The 24,434-nt window shown below is 35.2% G+C and overlaps 6 protein-coding genes and 7 non-coding genes across 16 annotated transcripts; 3 read left to right on the top strand and 10 right to left on the bottom strand.

Annotated features, from left to right (window-relative positions):
- Nucleotides 1–117: 117 nt before the first annotated feature.
- On the top strand, nt 118–5,493 carry LOC110821784 (uncharacterized). Its single transcript, XM_022051730.2, has 9 exons — nt 118–768; nt 1,527–1,574; nt 1,708–1,767; nt 2,626–2,709; nt 2,807–2,911; nt 3,291–3,404; nt 3,524–3,624; nt 4,765–4,876; nt 5,085–5,493. The coding sequence occupies exons 1-9, from the start codon at nt 262–264 to the stop codon at nt 5,211–5,213; spliced, it is 1,260 nt and encodes a 419-aa protein (XP_021907422.1). The 5' UTR covers nt 118–261; the 3' UTR covers nt 5,214–5,493.
- Nucleotides 5,494–6,010: 517 nt separating this feature from the next.
- Nucleotides 6,011–11,628, bottom strand: LOC148266721 (Radical SAM superfamily protein). Of its 4 annotated transcripts, XM_088215964.1 has the most exons (5): nt 9,279–11,628; nt 9,079–9,115; nt 8,697–8,748; nt 7,089–8,019; nt 6,011–7,012 (listed from the first exon to the last, which is right to left on the bottom strand). In XM_088215964.1, the coding sequence occupies exons 4-5, from the start codon at nt 7,877–7,879 to the stop codon at nt 6,385–6,387; spliced, it is 1,419 nt and encodes a 472-aa protein (XP_088072090.1). In that variant the 5' UTR covers nt 7,880–8,019; nt 8,697–8,748; nt 9,079–9,115; nt 9,279–11,628; the 3' UTR covers nt 6,011–6,384. The 4 variants fall into 4 exon arrangements, with proteins under 4 accessions (XP_088072090.1, XP_088072088.1, XP_088072087.1 ...); XM_088215962.1 differs by having other exon boundaries at nt 8,697–9,115; XM_088215961.1 differs by lacking the exon at nt 8,697–8,748.
- LOC148266728 (small nucleolar RNA snoR77Y) lies at nt 9,879–9,964 on the bottom strand. The gene has a single exon (XR_015818174.1). It is a non-coding gene; the product is annotated as a small nucleolar RNA snoR77Y (small nucleolar RNA).
- On the bottom strand, nt 10,001–10,149 carry LOC148266727 (small nucleolar RNA snoR2/U65). The gene has a single exon (XR_015818207.1). It is a non-coding gene; the product is annotated as a small nucleolar RNA snoR2/U65 (small nucleolar RNA).
- On the bottom strand, nt 10,349–10,414 carry LOC148266726 (small nucleolar RNA U49). The gene has a single exon (XR_015818209.1). It is a non-coding gene; the product is annotated as a small nucleolar RNA U49 (small nucleolar RNA).
- LOC148266725 (small nucleolar RNA snoR80) lies at nt 10,527–10,652 on the bottom strand. The gene has a single exon (XR_015818193.1). It is a non-coding gene; the product is annotated as a small nucleolar RNA snoR80 (small nucleolar RNA).
- LOC148266724 (small nucleolar RNA Z152/R70/R12) lies at nt 10,780–10,896 on the bottom strand. Its single transcript, XR_015818197.1, has one exon. It is a non-coding gene; the product is annotated as a small nucleolar RNA Z152/R70/R12 (small nucleolar RNA).
- Nucleotides 10,968–11,054, bottom strand: LOC148266723 (small nucleolar RNA R11/Z151). The gene has a single exon (XR_015818201.1). It is a non-coding gene; the product is annotated as a small nucleolar RNA R11/Z151 (small nucleolar RNA).
- Nucleotides 11,276–11,374, bottom strand: LOC148266722 (small nucleolar RNA Z157/R69/R10). Its single transcript, XR_015818194.1, has one exon. It is a non-coding gene; the product is annotated as a small nucleolar RNA Z157/R69/R10 (small nucleolar RNA).
- A 685-nt stretch (nt 11,629–12,313) lies between the features above and the next one.
- On the bottom strand, nt 12,314–14,003 carry LOC110821721 (peroxidase 3-like). The gene is made up of 4 exons (XM_022051643.2): nt 13,624–14,003; nt 13,348–13,536; nt 13,111–13,273; nt 12,314–12,952 (listed from the first exon to the last, which is right to left on the bottom strand). The coding sequence occupies exons 1-4, from the start codon at nt 13,828–13,830 to the stop codon at nt 12,531–12,533; spliced, it is 981 nt and encodes a 326-aa protein (XP_021907335.1). The 5' UTR covers nt 13,831–14,003; the 3' UTR covers nt 12,314–12,530.
- A 1,714-nt stretch (nt 14,004–15,717) lies between these two features.
- On the bottom strand, nt 15,718–17,269 carry LOC110821815 (peroxidase 1-like). The gene is made up of 3 exons (XM_022051763.2): nt 17,044–17,269; nt 16,756–16,941; nt 15,718–16,666 (listed from the first exon to the last, which is right to left on the bottom strand). The coding sequence occupies exons 1-3, from the start codon at nt 17,260–17,262 to the stop codon at nt 16,094–16,096; spliced, it is 978 nt and encodes a 325-aa protein (XP_021907455.1). The 5' UTR covers nt 17,263–17,269; the 3' UTR covers nt 15,718–16,093.
- A 1,101-nt stretch (nt 17,270–18,370) lies between these two features.
- Nucleotides 18,371–20,133, top strand: LOC110821807 (peroxidase 1-like). The gene is made up of 3 exons (XM_022051756.2): nt 18,371–18,589; nt 19,034–19,219; nt 19,371–20,133. The coding sequence occupies exons 1-3, from the start codon at nt 18,371–18,373 to the stop codon at nt 19,941–19,943; spliced, it is 978 nt and encodes a 325-aa protein (XP_021907448.2). The 3' UTR covers nt 19,944–20,133.
- A 611-nt stretch (nt 20,134–20,744) lies between these two features.
- Nucleotides 20,745–22,304, top strand: LOC148266720 (Ubiquitin-like superfamily protein). The gene has a single exon (XM_088214667.1). The coding sequence runs from the start codon at nt 20,849–20,851 to the stop codon at nt 21,623–21,625; it is 777 nt and encodes a 258-aa protein (XP_088070793.1). The 5' UTR covers nt 20,745–20,848; the 3' UTR covers nt 21,626–22,304.
- Nucleotides 22,305–24,434: the final 2,130 nt, after the last annotated feature.

Here is a 24,434-nt window from a genome sequence, read left to right as displayed (position 1 = left end):
TTTTTTTTTTACAAAATACATATTAATTTTTATTTATTTAATAATTAGTGAATTTGTCGAATATCATCTTATAAAAAAAAAAAGTAATAAAATCATTAAAAATAAAAGAAACAAAATCTTCCTTCTTTATTTTCTCAGAACCCAGTGGGCAAACTTAATGTTAAATAAATATGCAGTGAAAATGTACACGATAGGAACGTTGATCCGAATAAGATCTTTATAAACAGCAAAGTGATTACCCGGTTCATAGGCTCGATTTTTATGAATCGCTTGAGTCGCACAATCACCTCGCTCAACTCGCGCGATTCACACCATTTCTTGATTGAAAGCATCCCTGCCAGAATCCCTCTTCGACTCACTCCAAACATCGTTAATTTCACATCTTGTGGCGTTCGAAACCCCAGAATTATTGCTTCTGCCATCACCGGCTATCAACGAGGACTCGACCCTATATTTCCGGCGATGGATCCACCTCATGCACCGCCGCCGGAGTCTGAGCCACCCGCCAGCGAGGACTTTGTTCACATTGAAACGCCTAGCCCTAAGATGGAGGAATTGAGCGAGAGCATCGTGAAAGTAGAGGATGAGTTGCCAAATGAGGGGGAACCCGTTTCGGTGGATGGCGCGGAGACTGAGGGTTCCTCGGAGCCGAGGAGGGAAGTGCCTCCCGATGAGCTATCCAGAAGCGTCGTGGTTCTCACGTGTGAGTCAGCGGCCGAGGGTGGCACATGTGATGTGTACTTGGTTGGCACTGCTCATGTTTCACAGGTACCGTTGTGTGATTTCTAGTCTTCGGTTTGTGTTAGGTTGCTGGGAAAATTTTGCGAGGAAAGAGGATAAATTGGAAACTTCAGGACTCAATTTTAGCTGTTCTAGGTACAAGAAGAGAATATTTAGCTGTGCGATTAACATATAATCCTTATATTTTTGTTTTGTTATTTCCCTCTGCAAGAAATTATTGCCTCTCTCCTCTATAAAATTCGAGTAAAGAAAAATTCTCTCTAGTTTTTTTTTTTCCTAAAATTTGAATGGTTAAAGAAATTGCTTTAGGCATGATTTTAGTCATTGCATGACAAAAGCTGAGCCTGACGAAATTAATGTACTATAGTTAGCGATGGGTTATGCAGGTATTGTCAATACAGTTGTAAAGTATAATTGTTGTCCATTTTATTGAAGTTCTCTGTTCAACTTAAAGTCTTGGAACACCGAATAGTTATGTGACCTTAGTTGAAGAATATGGATATCTTGGAATTAGTTCTCTTGATCATTTAATTGTTTATTTTGACTCCCCCCCCCCCCCCCTTTTATATATAAGTTTGCATTGGTTATTGCAAGTTTATTTTCAGAAAAGTAGAATATTAAATTTCTCCAACAATGAAGTGATCTAACAAGATTATCATTTTTGTTGTTCTTTGTAATGAGCCTTCTTTTCCTGGACTTCAAGTTTGCAATTTTTTCGACAGTCTATTGATATTTTGATACCATGGAGATATAGTTAATTTGATTATTAATTTTTTCAATTACAGGATTCATGCAGAGAAGTTCAAGCTGTAATCAGTACTTTAAAACCTCAGGTGCTTTCCTTTTCAAACTTAAAACTTGATTGATGGATAAGTCATGTGGTAGGTTAGCAGCATGCATTTAGCATGTTTTATTTCTGGGGATATATTAGCATATAAAACCTAAGTGTGCATCTCTTAACTACAGGTCGTTTTCTTGGAATTATGCTCAAGCCGAATAGCAGTGCTTAGTCCTCAGAACTTGAAGGTTTGCCTTCCTTCGAAGTTTATTTTTTTAATTCATCTTTTCATGCTTTAGCATTGACAAACACAGAGAGCATTGTCTTTTCCCCCTGTCATGAACCTGATACATGATTCGAATCTGGAAGAAATAAGAAGGAAAGAGAAAGAAAGCCGAGAGATAGAGAGAGATAGAGAGAAAGAAAGCCGAGAATCGGTTAGATTCGGGAGAAAGATTTGATTCCAATTTCAATAATTTTCCATCTCCGTCATTCATTAAGTACATGCTTAGGTATAGGCTATAGAGTAGGAATTTGTAACCGCGGGATATGATGATCCAGATCTTCCTCTCCTAATTTATTATGATGGAAAAGACAAAACTAGCCTTGTCCAACTTATCCTTTTTACCCTTGAATTTTATTTTTCTATTTTCCTAATTTACCTTTGGTCCCTTACATGAGCTTTTATTTATTATTATTCTCCTCTTTGAGCCAACTTCAGGAAACCAGCAAATTATAGCATTTTGTTTTTACTTATTGTAAACACTTATAAGTTATTGTCAGCATTCTACTATTGCATGGGGATACCTGTATAATTGCTATCGTTCATGAGCTAATGATGGAAAAGTACTAAACCTTATGTGATTTTTATCTTTTTTTAAGTTATTTCTAGCTGCCAATTATGGTTTCAGCAGTTACACTTCTGTGCCTCAATAGTTGATCAGGTGGAGTGTGTAAAGAATATCTCCGTATCTTATTAATTCCTGCCTTGCCAGACGTTTATAATGTGAAAAAAGCTTGCTCTCCCTCTTTAAGAGTCTTGCCAGGGCAGTAATTTCAAGCCCTAAAATTTCTCCTTACATGTATACTTATTTTTGGTGCACCAGGTACCAACGGTGGGAGAAATGATAGACATGTGGAAGAAGAATCATAATATGTTTGGAATACTTTACAGCTGGTTTCTTGCCAAGGCATGTTTCTTTATTTTAAAGCTTTAATTTCTTTAGGGTTTTTTTTTATTATTGTATAAATCTATTTCTCTTAATTTGTTGCCCAATTTTGTGCTAGGTTGCTAGCAGGCTTGAAGTGTTTCCTGGTTCTGAGTTTCGTGTGGCATTTGAAGAAGCAATGAAGTATGGTGGCAAGGTGATACTTGGTGATCGTCCAGTACAGGTGACATATTTTTCTAATGGTGAAATTTGAACTTCTCTGTTTCCCTCATCATGATTCATTTGATCATCCATCATTTGATGTATTCAGCCGTCAATCTGCCCCTTTGACCATATACTAGGGTTGCTCCATTTGACCATTGGCTGTAAAGCACCAACTAGATGTCTGTATGTGCAACTTAAGATTTCCAACAGTTACTCGCCTTTTGCTTTCTTCTCGATAAAGCAAGCAGTACAGGATTTATGATAGCTGATTGTAAGATTTAAATCACATGGGGCTTCATGCAGGCGGCTATTTTACTTATTTCTTCTGCATCACCTAGCCTATGCTGGGGATTGATACAAAGAGCATTTCAGTTATGAATTGATTTTGGTTGAAACAGATTACATTACGGAGAACATGGGCAAAGATGCCACTCTGGCATAAGACAAAATTATTATATTCATTACTTTTTCAAGCAGTCTTCTTGCCCAGTCCAGAGGATCTTAACAAAATGGTGAGCCCACTAGTTTTCATTTAATGCACAAATTCAATTCTTTGTAGGTATAGGCCCTAAGAAACACTCATTTATTTTATTTTCTAAAATTTGGTTGACAATGATGTGGTTGTCTTTAGCTGAAGGAAATGGATGATGTTGACATGCTTACACTTGTGATTCAAGAAATGAGCAAGGACTTCCCCACGCTAATGGAAACTCTTGTGCATGAGAGAGATCAGTCAGTATAATCTTTTCCCTACAAACTACTTGATATCAAGTTTATACTGTTGGCTATCAAGTTTTATATGGTGCTTGAAACTGTTGACCAACTTTCTAATATATAACCAGAATTTTAATTACCCCTTTTGTATGCATGCTGCAGCAGACTAGCAGATGTAGCCATTCTTTAGAGTACTGTGTATGCTGAACTTGCTTAAAGTGGATGCTTTATTATTTTTTTCAGTAGGCTTTAGTAGGTTCCAGTGTTATTTATTAACCATACCGGTTGGTTTTTTACTCAAATCAGTGTGCAGAACTGGTTCTCTAGTTTTTGTTTTTTTTTTTTTTGGTTAAGGTTGTCTACTCATTTTTTCCTTCATGCCTAATGGAAACATGATAGAACAAATTTAACTACACAGGCTATTCTTATGTAATTTTAAAACCATTTTTCATCTCCATCAATCACCAGAGATATCAAGAAGCCCATAAAAATGTTTCAGTTTGTTATGTTTATCTCTTTGCTATTGTCGTTTAGGGTAAACATTATCTGTTGGAATGTTTCCTATTGGGAATAGCACACCATCTTATCAATGTCGGCCAGAATCCACAACTATAAGTGTCAAATTTGTTTACTCTCTAATTCATTCTTTGACAATGTAATGTTCCAATTGAGGGAGCATGACTCTCTTCCGCCATGAACATTGAAATAGATATTTTATCTTAATATGTATCTTTTGGAAAGATAATCACACACCTTGAACCTTTTTGCATTTTCATCCATGTCGTGTTGATTGATTCTATAACTATTGCATAAAGAATTTCATATGGAACTGGAAAAATGCTCTTCCATCAGATTTGATAGAGGGGAATGTATTGTTCCAATTCTATGGAATTCATATGATGTTAATATTTTCTTTTCTAATAAAACATAATCTTTTCATAGTTGAGATAAAATTTGGATTTGCAAATAAATTCCATCAATTTTCTAGATTTGTTTCAAATATAGCTAAAGATGAACATCTAGAAAATGCAAAGTTTAGAGCTCTGCTGGTGATGGCAGAGTGATTTCTCTTCTGAAAGCTCATGAGGTAACTTCATGGACTCTTTAATTCATAGTTGTTTTTTGTCCTCACTTTTCTATGATCTGCATAATCTGCAGGTATATGTCATCTACCCTCCTAAAAGTTGCTAGTGAGCACAGCTCTGTCGTGGCAATAGTTGGAAAAGGGCACCTACAAGGAATCAAGAAGTATTGGAAGCAGCCTGTAACAGTCAGTGAACATTTTCCTATCCTACTTACTTTGCTTTGTATTTCCTTAGTAAATCACACTTCCTGAAGTGAACCACAAGCACTTTTCTCACTATTTTACCAATCTGGTCCAATGGAACTTATAGATTTGCTTGTTTTGTACTGAAGAAACTTCATTGGCTGGACATCAATTTTCCTGCTTGATCAGTGTTTTGTTCACTTTGTTGCAGCTGCAAGAGCTGATGACGATTCCTTCCCAGAAGCCAGCTCATTCTACTATGAAGATTCTTACATCTCTAGGTGCTGCAGTTGCTGGGGTGGCCATTTTATCGGGTATTTACCTTGCATGCAAGAAATAGTTTGGTTAGATAATTGTTTCCGGAGAGAGGTAGCTGCAATGGGAAATTGCTCGTGCAATGAGATGTCCAGGGGGATCTCACACCCAGGAATGTGATGGTAATGAAGGCAATGAAGTGAATGTGCTTGGCCAAAAACTCTTTCTCTGTTTCTCTCTTTGAACTTACTATTCTGCTTCAAAGAAGCCAATGACAAACAAAAAAGAAAGGTTAGGCCAAGGATTTCAGCCATTTACTCATGGAATTTTGTATAAAAACCATTTTTTACTTCCTTTTCTCCTTATCATTTGAGTTTTTAAAAGAATCTGGATTTGTTGGATGGTGTCCTCTGAAAATAAAAAATTGTTAGGAAATCAAGATTCCTTATTGAATGTTCTGTGGCTGAAAAAAAAACCATAGAATTCAACAAGAAATTCTCACTTTAGTTCAATTAGAAAATCCACACTGAGGTTCAACTAATAAGAGATGCAAATTCTTTTAAAATGAAAAGTTGAGCAATAGATTTTAGATTCTATTTAGTTAATGAAATCCGAATGTCTACATTTCTATTAATTTTCAAACACAATACAAAGAACACAATGTGCAATAAAAACATATTTAAAGATTCGGGATGCAATATAATTTCTATGAACCACATATATATTTTAAAAGTATTTATTTTAGTTCTTAATGAAAAATACTTTCAGTTACATTGTTATTTATTACTTGCTATTTTATATTTAAGAAAAGCCGTCCAATTTAATTTTTAAAAAATAAATACAAATTCCAATGATTTAGTATTAATCTAAAACACCAATATATGATTTCAATATTTCTCCATATTTTATCCCTAACAAAAAAAATATATATATTCTCTCCATATTTTGTTTCACAAACAAATTGTCCCTTCACCATAAAAATTCTTGCGAAGGCCTAAGCTTTTCGAGAACTAACAAAATAATCATCTTGTCAATGTGCTTAGCTGGTTTATTCCGAGAATTGACAATTGAAAATTCATCTTCCCATTTGCACTTTCTTTTTTTTTTTTTTTTTTTTTTCCATCTATGCAGTATGCAGTAGCTAAATTTCCTAGTGTTAATGATGCAGCACACTCTGCATTTCAAGAAATATTTCAGTCTCCATACCCAGATGTTGCAGGTTCTTTCAGAATGTTTCGACTTCCGAGCAAGACTGTCTATGGAGCTATAGCACCAAAAGCAAGCGATATCAATTCATTTGATAATAAGAAACCGTCTGGGTCACCGAACCGAATATAAGCAATCCCTTGCGTGATCTTGCCTTCACTTGATAGCAAGCTACTGAACTGATCAGCAGATACATTTGTTCTCTGCTCATCCAAGCAAACCACATGCCCACTTTCTACATAAAGCTTAAAGGCCTCGCAGATAGAGTTTACCAGTGAGCAACCAAATGCTTCCTCAAAAGACTTCAACTCTAGGCCTCTAGCAGTTCTAAGCGACAGCATTACCACATCCATTGCCAAATCCTTGGCATCTACATGGCCATTTCCACAACAGTCCACGACCCCATTCTCCAAATTCTGCACATACTCTGCATACTCTTTCATCTTCCTTGGTCTTGAGAACCTCATTCCTTTGATGTAGCTAGCAGAACCCAGGCCGAAACCATAAAACGCCTTGTTCCTCCAGTATGTAAGATTGTGCTCGCATTCAAATCCGTCCTTACAATAGCTACTAATTTCATAGTGGTTGTAACCAGCCTCTCTGAGCATGTCTGAGGCCATTCTATAGAAATCTGCGGATTGTATTTCCGACGGCAAAGGAAACTCCCCTGGAGTATACCTGCAATTAAGCTTAACATAAATAAATTGTGCAACAAGAGAACCATAGTTTTCGTGGAAAGAATACTATTACTTACAAAGCTCCAAATTTTGTGCCTTGTTCCACTTGCAAATCATAAATGGACACATGCTTGGGCTGTGCTTCAATGGTGAGTCCCAAGCTCTCTTCCCACATTTGTGGCGTCTGATGTGGAAGAGAAGAGATAAGATCAAGACTCCAATTCTCAACTCCACATGATCCAATAACTTCAATAGCCTCATACACCTCCTTAACACCATGAGCTCTTCCACAGGCTTTTAACATCTCATCTTGAAATGCTTGAACTCCCAAAGAAACCCTGTTCACTCCCAACTCCATTAGTTGTTCCATTTTCCTAGCATCAAAAGTCCCTGGATCCATTTCAATTGAGATCTCAGCATCCAAGCTCAACCCAAACTTCACTCTTAAGGCATTTAAAATCAAGGAAACAAGACTTGGCGGCACAAGAGACGGCGTCCCACCCCCAAAAAAGATGGTTTTAAGAGGTGGGTTGGCCTGGCAATCAGGTTTCATAGCATTAATTTCTCTGCAAATTAATTCTACGTAGTTGGATATCCGTGGGTCGTCCTGATTATCTTTGGTAGAAGACAAGCCAAGGGCAACAATAGGGAAGTCACAGTAGTGGCAACGTCTTCGACAGAAAGGGAGGTGAACATAAGCTGAAGCTGGGGGGAGTTGGTGCCTAGTGGCAACATTGAGTGACGCCTTTTGTTGAACAGGTGGGTGGCTGCAAAGGAAAGCACAAGAAACAGAGTGCAGAAAGAGTTTTGATGTTCTGGGTTTGATAGGAAAGATTGAAAAGAAGGTAATGAAGGTTGCTTTAAGCATGATAGTGGCAGTTCTTAGAGGAAAAAAAAAAAAAAAAAGCAGGATTCTTAGAGCAAAATTAAGGCCAAAAGATCAACAACTTTCATCGAGAGAGACAAAGTTGAATGGCGATATGAAAATGCCCACCAAGCAAAGGAGACCTGCAGAATATCAAAGTCCAGCAAATTAACAAAGAAAAATCACGAAAGAAAATTGGAGTGTTTCCAAAGTCCTGTATAGGAAAACTTCCTCTTCAATCATATATTCTGGAGAAAATGCAACATGTCCAGCTTGTGGTCCCAAAGTTATTTGACTAAAGAGTTCACAAGAAAAAGTAGTAAAAAAACTCCTAGCATGATTTTCAGTGAAATAAACCAGTTAAGATATCCTTGGCCAATGAAGGTAACATAAGTTAACTCATATAAATCCAATCCAACAATGGATATATCATCTTAAAGCCTCCCTAGACATGTTATCCACTAACCTGGACATCCATTCCATTCATTCCTCAAGATTAAAAGAATATAATAGCAAAAATAGCACCCATTAATTAAAAAACAGATTAAAGAGAGTTATGGCATAATCATGCAAAACAATTTTATGAATCTTTTCAAAGACACACTAGAAAACACAGTATACACATGTTTAGGAATTGTTGGCACCGTTGGCATAACCTTATCCTACAGCTACATGATACTAAACCATGCAAAACCACATTGCAAAGAGTAAGGAACTCAAGTAACGAGACAGAAAAATACAGGATCCTACGGCTACATCATTCAGGCTTACCCTTCTTCAAAAAGTTATTGCATAAAAAGAAAAAGTTAGAACATAATACCAGTGTCAAGCCTTAGTTCACTTCAATAGTTCATCCTCCCTCATCAATCATCCTACCATTGTAAACAATAACTAATAGCCAAAAAACAGGGGAAGAAATCATAGTACATCTTAACTGGCTTTCTTAGGAATTTATTCAAACATATGGTACCGCAAACTAAAGTACGCAAACTAAGGGGTTTAACATATTTCATGAGTCCATCTTACATGAACAACTTAAACAAATCTTAGCATTGTAATCAGTTACCAGATATAACAGCGAAAGAAATGTGATAATAAGGAAGAAAACTGTTCGATTAACAATGGAAGCTCATGTCTCGAATCAATGGTTTAAGATCCTCAAATCCACTAATAATACATTAAAGGGAGAAAAGGCTACTCACAGAACGGAAACGTTATCCCAAACCAAATCCAGTAAAGCTGAAAAGCAGAAGAATACAAGATGAAATTAACCTGGTAACATTTTATTAACTTCATCAACCATTACAAGGAGAGAAAAAGAAATCAAAATCCACGCTGATAATCACCATTTTTCTGAGAATTTACAGTAAAAGGGAACATCCAAAAGAGAGAAGAATTTTACCGCTGAAGCAGAAAATACTGACTTGTTGTGTTTCACTTGCTTCACAAAATCTCTCACGTCTTAGCTCATTAAATAACACTCTGTTGGGTTTACATCAGAACAACTTCCATAGCACTCGAGCGTTCTATATTCCTGCTTCTCGAAACCCAGAGCCTATTTTCTTGAGTCGCAGCTTGAAGAAGCTTCACCAGAGCTCCTCTCTCTCTCTCTCACGCCTCCACCTCACTCTGCCTTATTATTCATATGTTGTCTTCGACCATTTACGTCAGATAAATTTGGCGTTATGACTTGATGACGTATTTTGAGCGGTAGAGGAAGCTCTTCCGCTTGATGGATGAGGGTGAAATGCTTAAGCCCTTTCGTCCTTGCTCTGATTTTCATTTTCTTTTTCTTGTTTCCATTATTGTATTGATTATTCTGATTTAAAAGATCAAATTTTTTGCGCAATTAAATTCACAAAAAAATCAACTTTATGACCGATCACAACATTGATTTAAGGAATTTATCAGTAAGGATATTAAGGAAATAATTCTTCTACACAATGTGTTCATATATTTGTTTGTTCTCTGAACATCATAATTAAAATAAGGAGATATAAAAACGGAACCTCAGAAAACCAGTCTAAAATGACATCAAAAGAATTCAGACGGTAATTCCAACTAAATATAAACAATCCTCATTGGCTCCACCTCAATTCACTTCATTGCAATTAAATCATTATAAACTGTAATCGCAGAAATCGGCTCCATGGATCACCCGAACTCAGATCCATAGGTTCCTATCAGCAAGCGAAACATGAAATCGCTCTTGGTCCAATCATAGCATCGCTTATCATCGCCATTTTCGGCTATCAGCGACGTGGCATCGGACCTCAAAAAACAAACTTGAATATTCTTCAAAAAAATTTATAAACAAAACCTCAGGGACCCGTTACAAATCACCCACACAGCAGAGCACCGTATGCCCGATGATCCCGACCAATCTGCGGCGCCCAATGAGAGCGAATCGGGAGAAGATTCGTATCAAAGGGACCGTGATTGGGGGCAACCGGGACCACCAGACTTCCGGGAGCCGCTGCTGCTGATTAAAAGTGTCATACGGCACTTCCTATTCTTGGGATTTCTTCCTCATCGGCAAAATCTCAACACTCTTTCCACCATTATCGTTTATGAAATCAAAAACAGAGAAATATTGCTACTAATCTAATAACTGCACAACATAAAGTTCATGTCTTGATTGAATTGAAGACAATATCTGTGGTGTTTCCGGGATCAAATGCCATTGAAGAACACCATTGATCAGGATAGCCACATAACTTGGATTTCGCGTCCGAGCCATTATACCAAGAGGAACTCATCATCCCCCAGAATTGGTAATGGACGCCAATTTTCCACACAAACAAACAAACCCTAATTCCACTTTCGCCTTTTTCCTGCCAGCCTACCAAATCTTACATTCAACATCTCCAATCTTAAGTTATAATACGATTACCAAAGGGAAAAATGCTCAGTGGAAGGAGAAGTCGTTAATGAAAAGAGAGCTCACGGCAAGAACCTTTTTACAGGCTTTGTCCACTACTCTTCAACACTTTTCAAGTGCCTCATCTCATCATTGCATCCAATTCCCTTCTACCGTAATACTAGAAAGAATATAAAATAAAAAATTTGAATTTGGAACCAAAAAATACAAAGGCCTCAGTGTGTGTAACAATCAGATCATTGATCGTGAAATCTCACTGAAATCCGCTAAGATAATTAGAATTATCATCATAAGCCATTTGAATAACAAGAAGAAAGTGATAAGGGTTGTTTGGAAATAGCCTTTTCTCTCCCTCTATCTGTGAAAATAGATGAAGGGAAAAGGGCTTTTCCCAAAAAACCCTAATACTTCGATAGAAACATCTGACGATCAGAATATGAAACCAGATCGAACCCAAACAGGAAGGTTCAGATGAAGAGAACACCTTTGAATATGCGAAAAAGAGAGGTTTCATGAAAAGGATTACTCAGACAGCCAAGGGTTACTCTTCAACTTCTGGGAATGAGACCCAGATCTGAAACTCTAGTCCAAAACAATTGCTTCCTCACCGCATCCTTTTCATAAGAAAAAGTTGGGAAAAACGAAATTGAGAAGAAAAAGAACAAATTAATGTCGATGAGATAGAAGATGATTAAGAATTGATTTATCACAAATACCTCACTGATGAAATCAAATTAATATACAACCAAGAAGAATTTGAGAGACGATGAATGAAGAACGACTGGGTGATATATATAGAGGAAGACACAGAAGGAGCGTAGAGAAATTAGGGTTTCAACAAGATTGGTGAAATTAGGGTTAGGAGTTCTGTCAAAGGAAACTTTTTCCTTTTAGTTATAGCATTGAACTACCAAGATATGGGCCCTAAATGGGCTAGAGCGTTTGGGCCCATATCCATTTTCATATATTTTGCATTTTTTTATTTAAAAAAAAAATAAGTGTGGAATGTTTTTTTCAGTCAAACTGAAATTTTAATTAAGATGCGATTTTATCATAAAATTTTTGAATTTTTAGATTTAATTATTTATAATTTATATAAAAATTTTAGATTTTTAGAATATTTTCATGTGTTTAAATTAAAATTCAAAAATAAATAAAAAAATTATTAGATTATTGATTTTAAAATTAGTAATTTCATGTTTAATAACAAAATAAATCCACCTGTCTTTGATTCATCATATTCTTTACATAAGCATTAGACGAATATTTCAAAATTTTTATTAACCATACTGTAATTTAATAGTTTATAAATAATATTTTTTTTGAATAAAAATTTATATATATCATTTGCATACCAATAATAATAATAATAATAATATACTCAACATTCAAATAAAATTACAGGGACGGAACTCACACTTTCATAAGAAACAAAAATGAAAAAACTGAGCAGACAAGAGATAATAATTTAATTTTTTTATGATTTTAATTTTTTTTTTTAAATATCAGTTTCATTTCATCTGTTATTTAAAAATTAATTTAGTATATTTCTAAAATAGGTAGAAGGATAAATTTTATAAATAAATTTATTGAAAGCAAACAGCAAACAAGGAAGCTCAAAAATATTGACAACAAAGAAAACAACACATCAAAAGAATTGATCCCATACAAATACACAACAAATCCCCTGCAACTACATAAATTAACACCCTGAAAACTAAAATCAAGATTGAATTTTTCTTTTTTTGTGGGGACGAGGGTGGTTGGGTTGATTTAGGCAGCGGCCACTGAACATTTTTTCCTTATGACACCGGCGGATCCGGTCTTGACATTGACTCCTCCCATTTTCTCCATGGACTTGGCAAACTCTGTAAAGAAGTCTTGAAGAGATCCCTTGAGCAGCTGGTTAATGTAAGAGAGGGTTGTGGAGGATGTTGTGAGAGCAGAATCAGATTGGAATAGACCTCTTCTCTTGATCACCTGTTTGTAATATCCGAGATCGAATGTTTTCCGACTTCCTGGGTCCATTTCCACTAGTGTGTTGTTGTCACTAAGGCTCAAACTTCTGCACTTAAAGGCCTTTAGATTGGCTGCATATTCGCTGTCAAGAGCAGGGTCTTGATCGCCTCTTCCGGTGAAGTTAAATAGCCGGTTGTTGAACGATGAGCAATGAGAAACTCCAATTGTATGAGCACCTAAAAATACACCAACATACTAATAAATTTTCTTCCGTACCAATTATTTTTTGACTCTTGTGTTTTAAAATTTGTCATGATTAATGTGTATATATTGCTTAATTAATAAAATATATAAATTTTTGGGAAACAACTGTAACTCTTTCGTGGGTTTTTACCGGAAAGTAAAACCAAGTCTTTGAGGTCAAGTCCTTGATTGGCGAAGAGTCTTTGCAGGGTGGTGAAGTTGCTGAATGGAGATGGGATATCATTTAAAGCTTCTGAGGAATTTGAGATCAACCCATCTCGTCTTCCCGTTGGAACTCTCCAAGACGGTCCTCCCTTTTGAAAATCAAATTAGGAACCCAACAAAGAATTCAAAGAAATGAAATTTGTTCTGCAAAGAAATTACTTACAGTGAGTACAACGGAATCTCTTGCGGCCAAAGCAATTATATCTGCGCAGGAGACAACCCCAGGACATTCAGCTTCCAGCAAACTCTTTATACTCTCAATGAAATTGAACCCTCTAAGTGTCAAATTTGGTGTAGCATCCTTCTCTGCGTTGCCTGAAGTTGAGTTTATAAGCACAGATCCATCACACCCCTTGCCACCCACATAACAAAAACACAAGAAGAGTTTCAGCACAGATCATGAGTTTTGAGCACTTCAAAGACAAAGTTAATTACTTACTCTGACAAAACAATCATGGAAATGCATTCTGATGAGCGGTGCAGCCAATGATGGAGCATTATGAATGTGCTTGTTGATGAAATCCTGGACAATCTTCTCAGCTTTTGGGCAAGTCCTAGCATAGTAGTTCATCTGCAACTGTGCTTCACCCGATGCTATTACTCCTAAGAAAACCAAGAAGACTAATAAGCCTGACCAATTCATCATCTTTACTTGATCACAGTAGACTAGGATTTTCTGGCTTTGAACGTTTGATACAACTGGTGTATATATATATGTGTGTGTGTGTTTATTTATATATAGAAACCTCGATTTTTGATGGATAACAAGACCTGAAAATGGACCACTTATCTAGCTAACATGTGCTACTTTTGTATGTTGTATGACGTATTTCTTCATTGAAAAAACAATACTCACAGACACGTATATATATATAGACAAGTATGTATTATCTAAAGTAAAAGGTTACTGTAAGGTTCCAAAGTAAGGTAGATTATTAAATATGATGATTAGTTATGCTCGTGTCTCCAACAAAAGTGAGCGTAATATTCAAACATCCTTTTTTGATCTGTAAAAATTGGCAATTTCCTTCTCTGACTTCTTAAATTAATCTTTTGCAGGATTAACAAGAAATTTAAGACGCGTAAACTTCTTAATTATTTGATTGGCAAAAACCGAGTTAATTAATTCCCATGCAATAATCATTTCTCAAACACTTAATGGAAATTCCTTACCGAAGAATAATTTGAATATTAAAGTATGACTTATAAATTATATGATATAGATTGTAATGTCTATCTGTATGTTTGTGTGTGTGTGTGTGTGTGTGTGTATATGTGCATGTTTTGTTGTGTATGAATGGATTTGGTGAAGATCTCTTCTTACAGTAGCAGACTAGTGAGGCAAATACAAAACTGGGTAAGTAGAATGAGTCAAATTATTTACCTGCTCTCTAATATGATATAATTGGGTAGGTTGTTTTACCAAGAAAAGCTATATTGATGAATTATATAGCTCGATTATATATATATACACACACCAAGGGATGTACGATAATTGGTTAGCTGCAGCCACTTCTCGTAGCCGACACTTGGAAAAAGTTATAAGCTATGATGCCTTCAGAATTTCTTTCTTTTTCTTTTTCTTTTAGAGGGGGAAAGAAAGAATAATGAACTGCAATGATTATTCTATATTTTCTTTACTTAAATTTTTATCCCCGTAAATTCTTTGAAGAAGCAAGAAGCCATTAATTAACAAGCTTTCTTCACTTGTTTTTGGTGGTCAAAGATATATGGCATTGGCTAGTTAGCTTCCATCCAAAGGCAAAAAACAAAAAAAACAAAAGGTTGACACGTTTGCGTGTGTATATATATATACGCGTGTGTGTGTGTGTGTATTTACATGATGATCAGGGTGACCTACAATTTCTACGTGGAGAATTGATTTTGTTCGCATAATTTTATGAAAATTAAAATGAGGTTATTTAACTTAGGAAATTTAATATCGTGAATTATTTTTCTTTTTTAATTAAGAAACATTATAAATCTGTTGGGGTTTAGTTTAAATAACACATTAGTAAATTTTTAATTTAATTTTTAAATTAACATAATATATATAAATGTATGTATATGAGAAATTATATATGGAAATCAATTTTTTCTGTTTGTGTATGTATGTTTTTTTTTTGTCTAAAAAGTTATTTTTATTATGGTATTATTGATTGTACATGTATTATATAATTTATAATTTATTTTAAAAAAGTTTAGAAAAATTAATAATTGGGAACTATACATGATGCGAGTGCTTAATTTGGAAGTAAGAATATTATTGTGTTTTTTGAACTTTTCTTTATAAGACAGAAAGTGAAAGGAGCACCTTTTTTTGTGGGTGCACCGTCCATGCAATGCAAGCTCCTTTGTCCTTTCAATTTGAACAAAATAAATAAATAATTAATTAATTATTCTCCCACAATTTTTCTAAAAGTTAATTCCTTTATAATTTAAACATATTTTTATAAATTACACGCACCCATTTTGCATATATTAATTTACTAATTATATATATATATATATATATATAACAATATTGAATACATAAAAAACGAAGAACAACCCGTTGGTATTTCTTTTTTGGGTGGAACGAAATTGTCCCTAATGTTGGTAAGAAAATTATTTACTCATACACCCTTACAGATATATATATATATATATATATATATCATGGCCCGATCCAGTCTAATTTGGGCCTGACCCGTCAGCCCAATAGGAGCTATCGTGTCTATTTCTCGAGAAGTGAAATAAACCACTTGCGGGGAATACAAATTGAAATTTAATACAAAACGGGATCAAACGGAAACTTCCCACTTCCCACCACCTGCATCCATGCGATCTCCAATTTTCCTTTTCAGAAAAATAAACAGAAACTCAACAAATCCGCCATTAAAACTCAAACAAGTAATTTAATACGTACTTCAATTCACGAAAGCGCACTTCTTCCTGATTTCACTAGCTTTACCAGTCAACACTCCAATTTTCCCCATCTTCACCATTGATATTGCAAAGTCTCCCGCAAAGCTGACTCCATCATTCTCCGCCTGGAGCTTAACATAGGCTTGGGTCTGAACATCGTTTAGAAGTGCTGCATCAGACTGAAACAATCCTCGCCTCTGAGTCACGACTTTGTAGTAGTTGACGTCGAAGGTTCTGAAGCTACCAGGGTCCATCTCCACAAGGGTAGTACGGTCCCCTGGTTTGCACTTCTTCTTCAACCAAACGACGTAGTTTGGATCCATAGATGGGTCGGCCTCGCCTTTTCCGGTGAAGTTGTAGAGACGGTTGCCGAAGCTTCTGCAGTGAGAGATTCCGATGGTGTGGCTTCCGGACAAGACGACCAGGTCTTTGACGCTCAGACCCTTGACGCTGAACATTTGTTTGAGCACTGTTACGTTAGAAGAGGGAGACGGCACGTTGGGTCTCACCTCTGATTTAAGTGATACTCTTCCATCTCTTCTGCCGGTTGGAAGGTCCCAAAATGGTCCACCAATCTGAGACAGACACATTAATTATAAAATTGTAGAAGATGAATGCATTAGTTTACGTGTGTCGAAAATATAGACTATGTATATATATGTACCAGAGAAACTGCGTCTCTGGCAACTAAAGCAATAATATCAGCGCAAGAAACCGTGCAAGGACAGGCCTCTTCTAGTGCAGATTTTACAGCATCAATAACTTGAAACCCTCTTAAGCTGCGGTTTGGACTGGCATCTCTCTCCGCATTCTCTTTTGAAGAAGTTAAAAGAACAGACCCATCACATCCCTGCAAATTGAACCCATCTCATTAGATAGTAGCAATAACTTTAAATGATATACGTATATATATATATATATATATACACATAATATTGTTGTAAGAGCATACTCGAACGAAGCAGTCATGAAAATGCATCCTTAGGAGGGCAGCTGCAAGAGTTGGGGCCTTGGAAATGAATTTATAAGTGGTATTACGAACGATAGCCTCGGCGTTAGGGCAGGTGTTCTTGTAGAATCGAAGTTTCAGGCGGTGCGCATGTGCGAGGTGCAGGGCTAGAACAAGAAGGAGTTGAAGTAAGAGGAGCGAAAGACGCTTTCGGGTGGCCATTTCTCACAACCAGCTACCTATATGCACTGAAGTAAATGTTGTTACATATATATATATATATGCTGATTTTATGGTGGAACCAAATTTGGTTCGGCCTTTGGATTTAATTTTTTGGAATTGGATTTGGAAAAATAATTTAAAGCCCAAAAGAGTTGGGCTGAATGAGACCTGAACTACAAAATCTTTAATTAGATTTCAGCCCGGTCCAAACCGAATCCGCCGAGACCCATAAATACAAATGGGCCCATTAAAAACTGGTGTTACCCACAAAGAACAACTTTTTAGTATATGATTATTTATTGTTATCATATCTATATATATATATATATATATATATGTATATAAATCATATTCAATGTAAGAATTATTAAATTTTCAAAAAATAGCATCAATTACTAACATGTATAAAGTATTATATGAATATATTGATTTAACTGTAATTTAAATATTTTCTGGTACTTCCAAAAGAACATTTATACTACCATACTTGTGGTAATATGTGTCTGTTGGATATTATTAGTGTATATAGAAATAGTGGTAGTAACGCTAAGTTGAGCTATTATATATATATATATATATGTTTGTATATAATATGATCATCAACTACTAAGATTGGCTGGACTAGGGAAAATTAAAATAGCTTGAACTTGTCCTGCTATCTGACAAGCTGCACATCGTGCATATATAATTCTTAATTTCCTACAATTTTAGAGTCCCCCACTACAAACAAGTTGCTTCAATAACGTGCAAACATATATGTCTCACCCTTTAGGTTCTTGAGAAAGACATTCCCAGAATATATATGCGTGTATATATATATATTATATTATAGATGTACGTACATATATCTTACAGATGGAGAGACATACGAATTGTTAAGATAAAACAGTAGTTAATCATCTTAAGGTTTAAAATTAACAATTATGTAATTAAGAATTAGCAAGTCAGATATGTATATATTAACCTTATAAAAACAATTAATAAGAAAATTCATAGTACGAGCAATTGCCAGGTTGTGTGAGATGTTGAAAAACCCAAATCTCAACTATAAAAGCAAGTGAAGACACACCATCTGATCATGAACTCAAGCTCCTGACAATTGACAAACATGGCTACCAAAAACCTTGTTTCTGCCTTCATCTTTCTTCTGGTTTTGGTTTTGCCCGCACACCTCGCAAATGCCCATTACTTGCATCGAGATTTCTACCGTGAGAAATGTCCTCAAGCTGAGCACATTGTTTACTACATTACTTATAAATTCATCTCCAAAAACCCTTCTCTTGCAGCTGCTTTGCTCAGGATGCATTTTCATGATTGTTTTGTTCGTGTAAGTTCACGATTTTCTTTCTTCGTTTTAAAGAGCATTATACTCATTGTAAGCGTAATGTTTTTTTTTATTGTCCCAATTCAAATATGTAATTAGAAATGCATATTAATTATGAAAATAATAATTATTTATCTTAGTAAATAATTTAAAAAAATATATATTTTACTGAGGAATTAAGATTATAAATATGTGCATTTTAAATTTTTATGAAGGATTCATATCTTAAATTTAATTATAATCATAAATGAAACTTAATTATGATACAAATATTATAGTGTCTATATATACTCATATATTCATAAATTATTATCATAAAAAATTAATTTTTTCTATTAGTTTCTGATTCTTTTTTCTCCTACTTTTAATAAATTATTACCTACAGTTAGATTATCTCTTAACATTTTGTAAGATTAATTACTGATATAGGTTGGGGAATATTTGCAGGGATGTGACGGGTCTGTACTTCTAACTTCTTCAAAAAAGAATGCAGAAAGAGATGCGATTCCGAACCTCAGTTTGCGGGGATTCGAAGTAATTGATACTGTAAAATCTGCATTAGAAAAGGCTTGTCCAAGAGTTGTTTCTTGTGCTGATATTCTTGCTTTAGTTGCTAGAGATGCTGTTACCATAGTAAGTATATACTCTATACTTATGAACAATATACATATATATATATATATAATAGCATTATTACAAATATTTCATAACAGTTTCTATAAGAAATATATTATATATATATATATATGTATGTATAAAATAAGAACGTTCATGCGAATCTCAGATCAATGGCCCGCACTGGGAAGTCCCAACCGGACGACGAGACGGTAAAGTGTCAATTAAATCGGAGGCGCTAACAAACTTGCCGCCACCTTTCGCCAACATAACAGTGCTCAAGCAAATGTTTGCCGTCAAGGGTTTGAACGTCAAAGACCTGGCTGTCTTGTCCGGAGGCCACACCATCGGAATCTCTCACTGCGGAAGCTTCAGCAACCGCCTCTATAACTTCACCGGCAAAGGCGATACCGACCCAACTCTGGATCCAAACTACGTCGTTCAGTTGAAGAAAAAGTGTAAGCCTGGAGACCAAAATACCCTTGTGGAGATGGACCCTGGTAGTGTCAAAACCTTCGACGTCAACTACTATAAAGTCGTGGCTCAGAGACGAGGATTGTTTCAGTCTGATGCAGCACTTTTAAACGATGTTGCGACCCAAGCTTACGTTAGGCTCCAGGCGCTTACTCGTGGACTCACTTTCGCCGGAGACTTTGCTGTGTCTATGGAGAAAATGGGAAAGATTGGAGTGTTGACTGGTAAGGCTGGTGAAATCAGGAAGAAATGTGGTTTTGTGAATTGAGATTGACTTCATTAATTACTGGTTTTTTAAGAAAAATTTGGATTTAAGTTACTGTGTGTATTGAGCTTGAAATTTGGAGATGGCATGGTATTCCATCTTGCTTTGTATTTGATTCAATTTGTTTTTCCCAATTGATAAAAAGAGGAAGAACACTGTTGTTTATCTGTTAATTTTACTCAATTACTATGGAAGTAGTCAACATAGAAAATGAGATAAATAAATTTTGATTGTATAACTTTCCTAACTGAAATAAATAAAAGTACATCTTATATATACTTATTTTTTAATTAAGTTGAAATTTTAATTTATTATAATTATCTCACGATAATACACTAACTAAATGGTGAACATTAATAAAATTCGAACTCTGTATTACTATATATATATATATCCGATAAACTTAAAAAAGAGATGTAACAAATAATGGAAAAAATATAAACTAGGAATGGTTATTATTGAAAACAAAATGTTATAGATTATATATGTTTTATGTAAATGCATGCTCCCTAAGTACACATAGAAGAATATGCTTTCTTCACCAACGGATCATCTTGGTCAGTGTTCAAATTCCGTTTCCATCAACATGACCATCAAATCTCTGTTTAAACATTTCTTATTGCGAAATACTTAATTCAAATTACCGTTAAAAAAATTATAAATTTTATTTATTATATCATTACCAGTATACAAAAATTATATAATTATTAAAATATAAAATATAATTTCAAAAAACATAAACTAACTACCAGAATCAGACCATGTATTTTGTGAGTATTTCTCACAAGTTTCTTGTTACCCAAATCATTCATTTTATTTCTCTTCAAAAAATATATATAATAAATCTCTTCCTTTTTAATCAAGTTTTCCAGAGAAAAAGCAAAGGATACAACAGGAGAAAATCAACAATGAGAGTCAATATTGTGGCATGCACACAAGAATTATTCTCCATTGAAGTAGGCGAGCAAGAACCCGTTCTAGAAATCAAGAGGAAGATCCAGCAACTCCTCGGAATCCCATTAGCTTCCCAGACTCTCTCGGTCTCCGGCTGGGAACTCCTCGACGGATTAGACATGGAGGACTATCCAATCGTTACCGACGGCACAAAAATCGACCTCGCCGTCAAGCTAACTCCGCTACATTCACAGCCCATCAGCCACCGGAATCACAACAGGATCCAAATCACAGTAAAATTTTCAGCCAGACAGGTTAACATCGAGGTGGACAGATTAACCGAAACGGTCCGCAGCCTGAAAGAAAAAATCCACATAATAGACGGTATCCCGGTCAGGAGGATGCTGCTTTACTTTTCCGGCGTGGAATTGGAAGACGATTATCGGAATCTGAGCGAGTACGGGATAGGGGAACTGTCGGAAATAGTGGTGTTTTTTAAGACGGTGAATGGAATGAGAGAGCATAATGCTGGGAGGAAGGTGAGCGTGGTGGTGCAAACGGCGTCGTGTTTGCTGAATTCGGCTAGGATTCCTGCAGAAATGAAGGATTCAAACACAGTGTACGAGCTAAAGCAGCAGCTGTTGAATTCGAACATTCTTCCCCGAGATGATTATTTATTTATACACAAGCAAAGGATCATGAGGGAGGATTGTAGTCTCAAGTGGCATGGTGTGGAAGATGGAGATACACTATATGTATTTAAAGGAACTGTTAGTCGTGGCGGCTACTAGATTAGTATAGCCATACGCCATTAACTAATTATTAATTATACTAAACTAGCATAATTAATTATAGAAAATAGTATGGAATCCCTTATGGATTAATAAGGATTATTTTACAAGTCTAAATGATTCTTGATAACTAATAATAAAGTAATACTGTAAAAAAAGAGTGAAAAAAACTTCATAAAAGAATCAAATAAAGTCGGACACTGCCACTTTAGAATTGGATCAAGATCGACACAGACAGGACACTCTGTGGGAGTACCGATACAGCCTGTGTGGGTAAGATTGGTAGAGACAACAACGTCAGTGGCTTCGAGGTCACTTGTGAAATATTAGCACCTGCTCCGTCCTACAGGCTGAGCTTTGGAGGGTCTAGATGGTCTAGAACTAGTTTGGAACCTAGGTTCAAGTAATGTTATCTTAGAGATGAATAGTGCACTTGCAGTCCAAATTTTGAATAGAGTTCTCAATAAAGAGTTGATTCCTCTCAATGCTAACTCTAACCTGATTCTGACTATCAAAATTTAGTTACTAAAAGATTGGAATGTCAATATACAATATGTCTACCATGAGAGAAATCGTTGTACTGATTACTTGGCGAATCAGGCATTCTCGTAGCTCTCTGGATCTTATTACATGCAACACCTTCCTACAGATCTCCTAAGCATCATGAGAGAGGATTTCATTGGGGTGTCCTGGTTTAGAATGTGTAATCTCTACATTTATTTTTATGTTGTGCTTGTTTTGCGTTTGTATCATTTTCTTTGTATCTAAAAAGAAAAATCAAATAGAATATAAGACTTTAAACTTTCATGTAGTAAAAGAAAATTAGAATTCTGATCGCGTGACGGTTGAAAAATGAATCGTAATTAATTATGAATTATATATTATTTCTCTATAAAAGGTATTTATTCAACTTCATTAACATATCTATTAAAATTTTTTGCATACTTAGACATTGAGTATGATTAATTGGTTTTAGTTTGTTGAATGTAATTAAATTGTGAAAAACGTGTCATCTATGACAAAAAATTTTCCTATCCAATTGACAAAACTTACCTAAAACATGCTTGGGGGAAAAGAATAAAGAGACTGTGAATGAAGATTATCAAAATGTGTATACCCATCTTTTTTAAAATACTTTAATTTGTTAACAATTACTTTTTAAGGGGGGAAAAATCATTAGAAGGCTAAATTCATAGGAACCCATATACATACATACATACATATATATATATATATATTTGAGATGGGATAGGGACATGTTACAATTTCAAGTCATTAACTCAACTGTTACAACTTTTTTAAATTAGTGTATTTTCTTATCTCTTAATTAAAATTTAAGAAATAAAAATTCAATAACGATAAAATATGTTCTTTATACTCAATTTATAGCCATTCTTACAAAATATGGAATAGATTTTTCATAAATAAATAATTAATATACATACGTGGACATATATGTGTACATGTATAGTTGTAAAGTGATTTTCACAATCAATTTCGTCACTTTCAAAACGGTAGCTCCACTCCACCCAACGAAACCTTCCATTTCCCAAGTGTTTTTGCACACTAAACTGTCATAATTAATTTTATGCATGCTATGCCACAAACATAGACATACACACACACACACACACATATATATAGAGGTAATCATGTATCATTTGTTAATTATGGGCACAAACACCATTACTCCACATTAACATATCCATTTAAGATGGGTACTAGCAGATCAGTCTAAATTAAAACGTGTGGAAAATTAGTCTACTAATTCCGACGGAGAAAGCTAAGAAAAAGCATACACGGTAAACAAGCAGTTCCCTTATTTCTTTTTTTTTTTTTTTCATGAATGAAATTAATTAATCATAGCTCCGAGAAAGAATATATGAACTTAATCTTCAATAAGTCTCTAAAAAAAAATGAAAATTAATCTCACAGCTGTATGATCTTTTCTCTCTAAACATCTGTAAAAGATTATAGATTAATCAGAATCAAGAAGATGAGGGTAAAAAGTAAAAGGTTGGATTGGGTATGATCTTTTACGCAGTAGCAGTGCCTGGAGAAGGTTGTTCAGCGGGTGAATTAGTAGTTGATGATGGAACCTGATGTGGGTCGATAATCGGAGGAGTGAAGAAGAGATAGAGATGGGATCCATCTTTAATCCCGAAATCGACCAGAGGCTTCTTATCTCCATCTTCATCATTGATGATCACTTGGAAGCTCGGATTCAGAATCAAGATCATACGGTCCACAGGCAACTTCTCCTGAGCCCCAATCTCCCGCTTCAGCTCTCCAACTGTTGCATCGTCTTTCACTCCCACGTAGAAAAAGTTCCCTGTCAAAATCTCTACAGCCACCTTCATGCTCTTTATATATATATATATGAATGAATGTATGTATGTATGTATGTATGTATGCGTCTCTCTCTCCTTCGATCTCTCTCTCTCTCTCTCTCTCTCTCTCTCTCTATATATATATATATGTATATATATGGAGAATGTAATAAGTATGTTTATGTATATAATAATTATTATGAATATAAAGTGAAAGAATTTGGAGACATGCGCTGTTGTAATTAGACCATCACGTTTGCTGCATTTCTTGTATAGTTAGTTCGCCTTGGAGCACGCCGGTGAGATGAATTTTTCCTCTGGGAAAATATTAATGTAATCAATTAATGGGCATAGATTGCGTTAATTACTGATTAATTAATTTAATTAGTGATTTAACTTCTGGGTAAGAAAGGTTTGAATGATTATGAAGGTGATGACGATTCACGTGCCAGTTTTTTGGTATTTAATGTGGATGGTAA

This window comes from Carica papaya, chromosome 3, assembly GCF_054855325.1.
Source record: "Carica papaya isolate Zhongbai chromosome 3, ASM5485532v1, whole genome shotgun sequence".
NCBI classification, from domain to species: Eukaryota; Viridiplantae; Streptophyta; class Magnoliopsida; order Brassicales; family Caricaceae; genus Carica; species Carica papaya.
The sequence above is the reverse complement of the archived record's forward strand: the minus strand, read 5'-3'. Positions and strand labels throughout refer to the sequence as shown.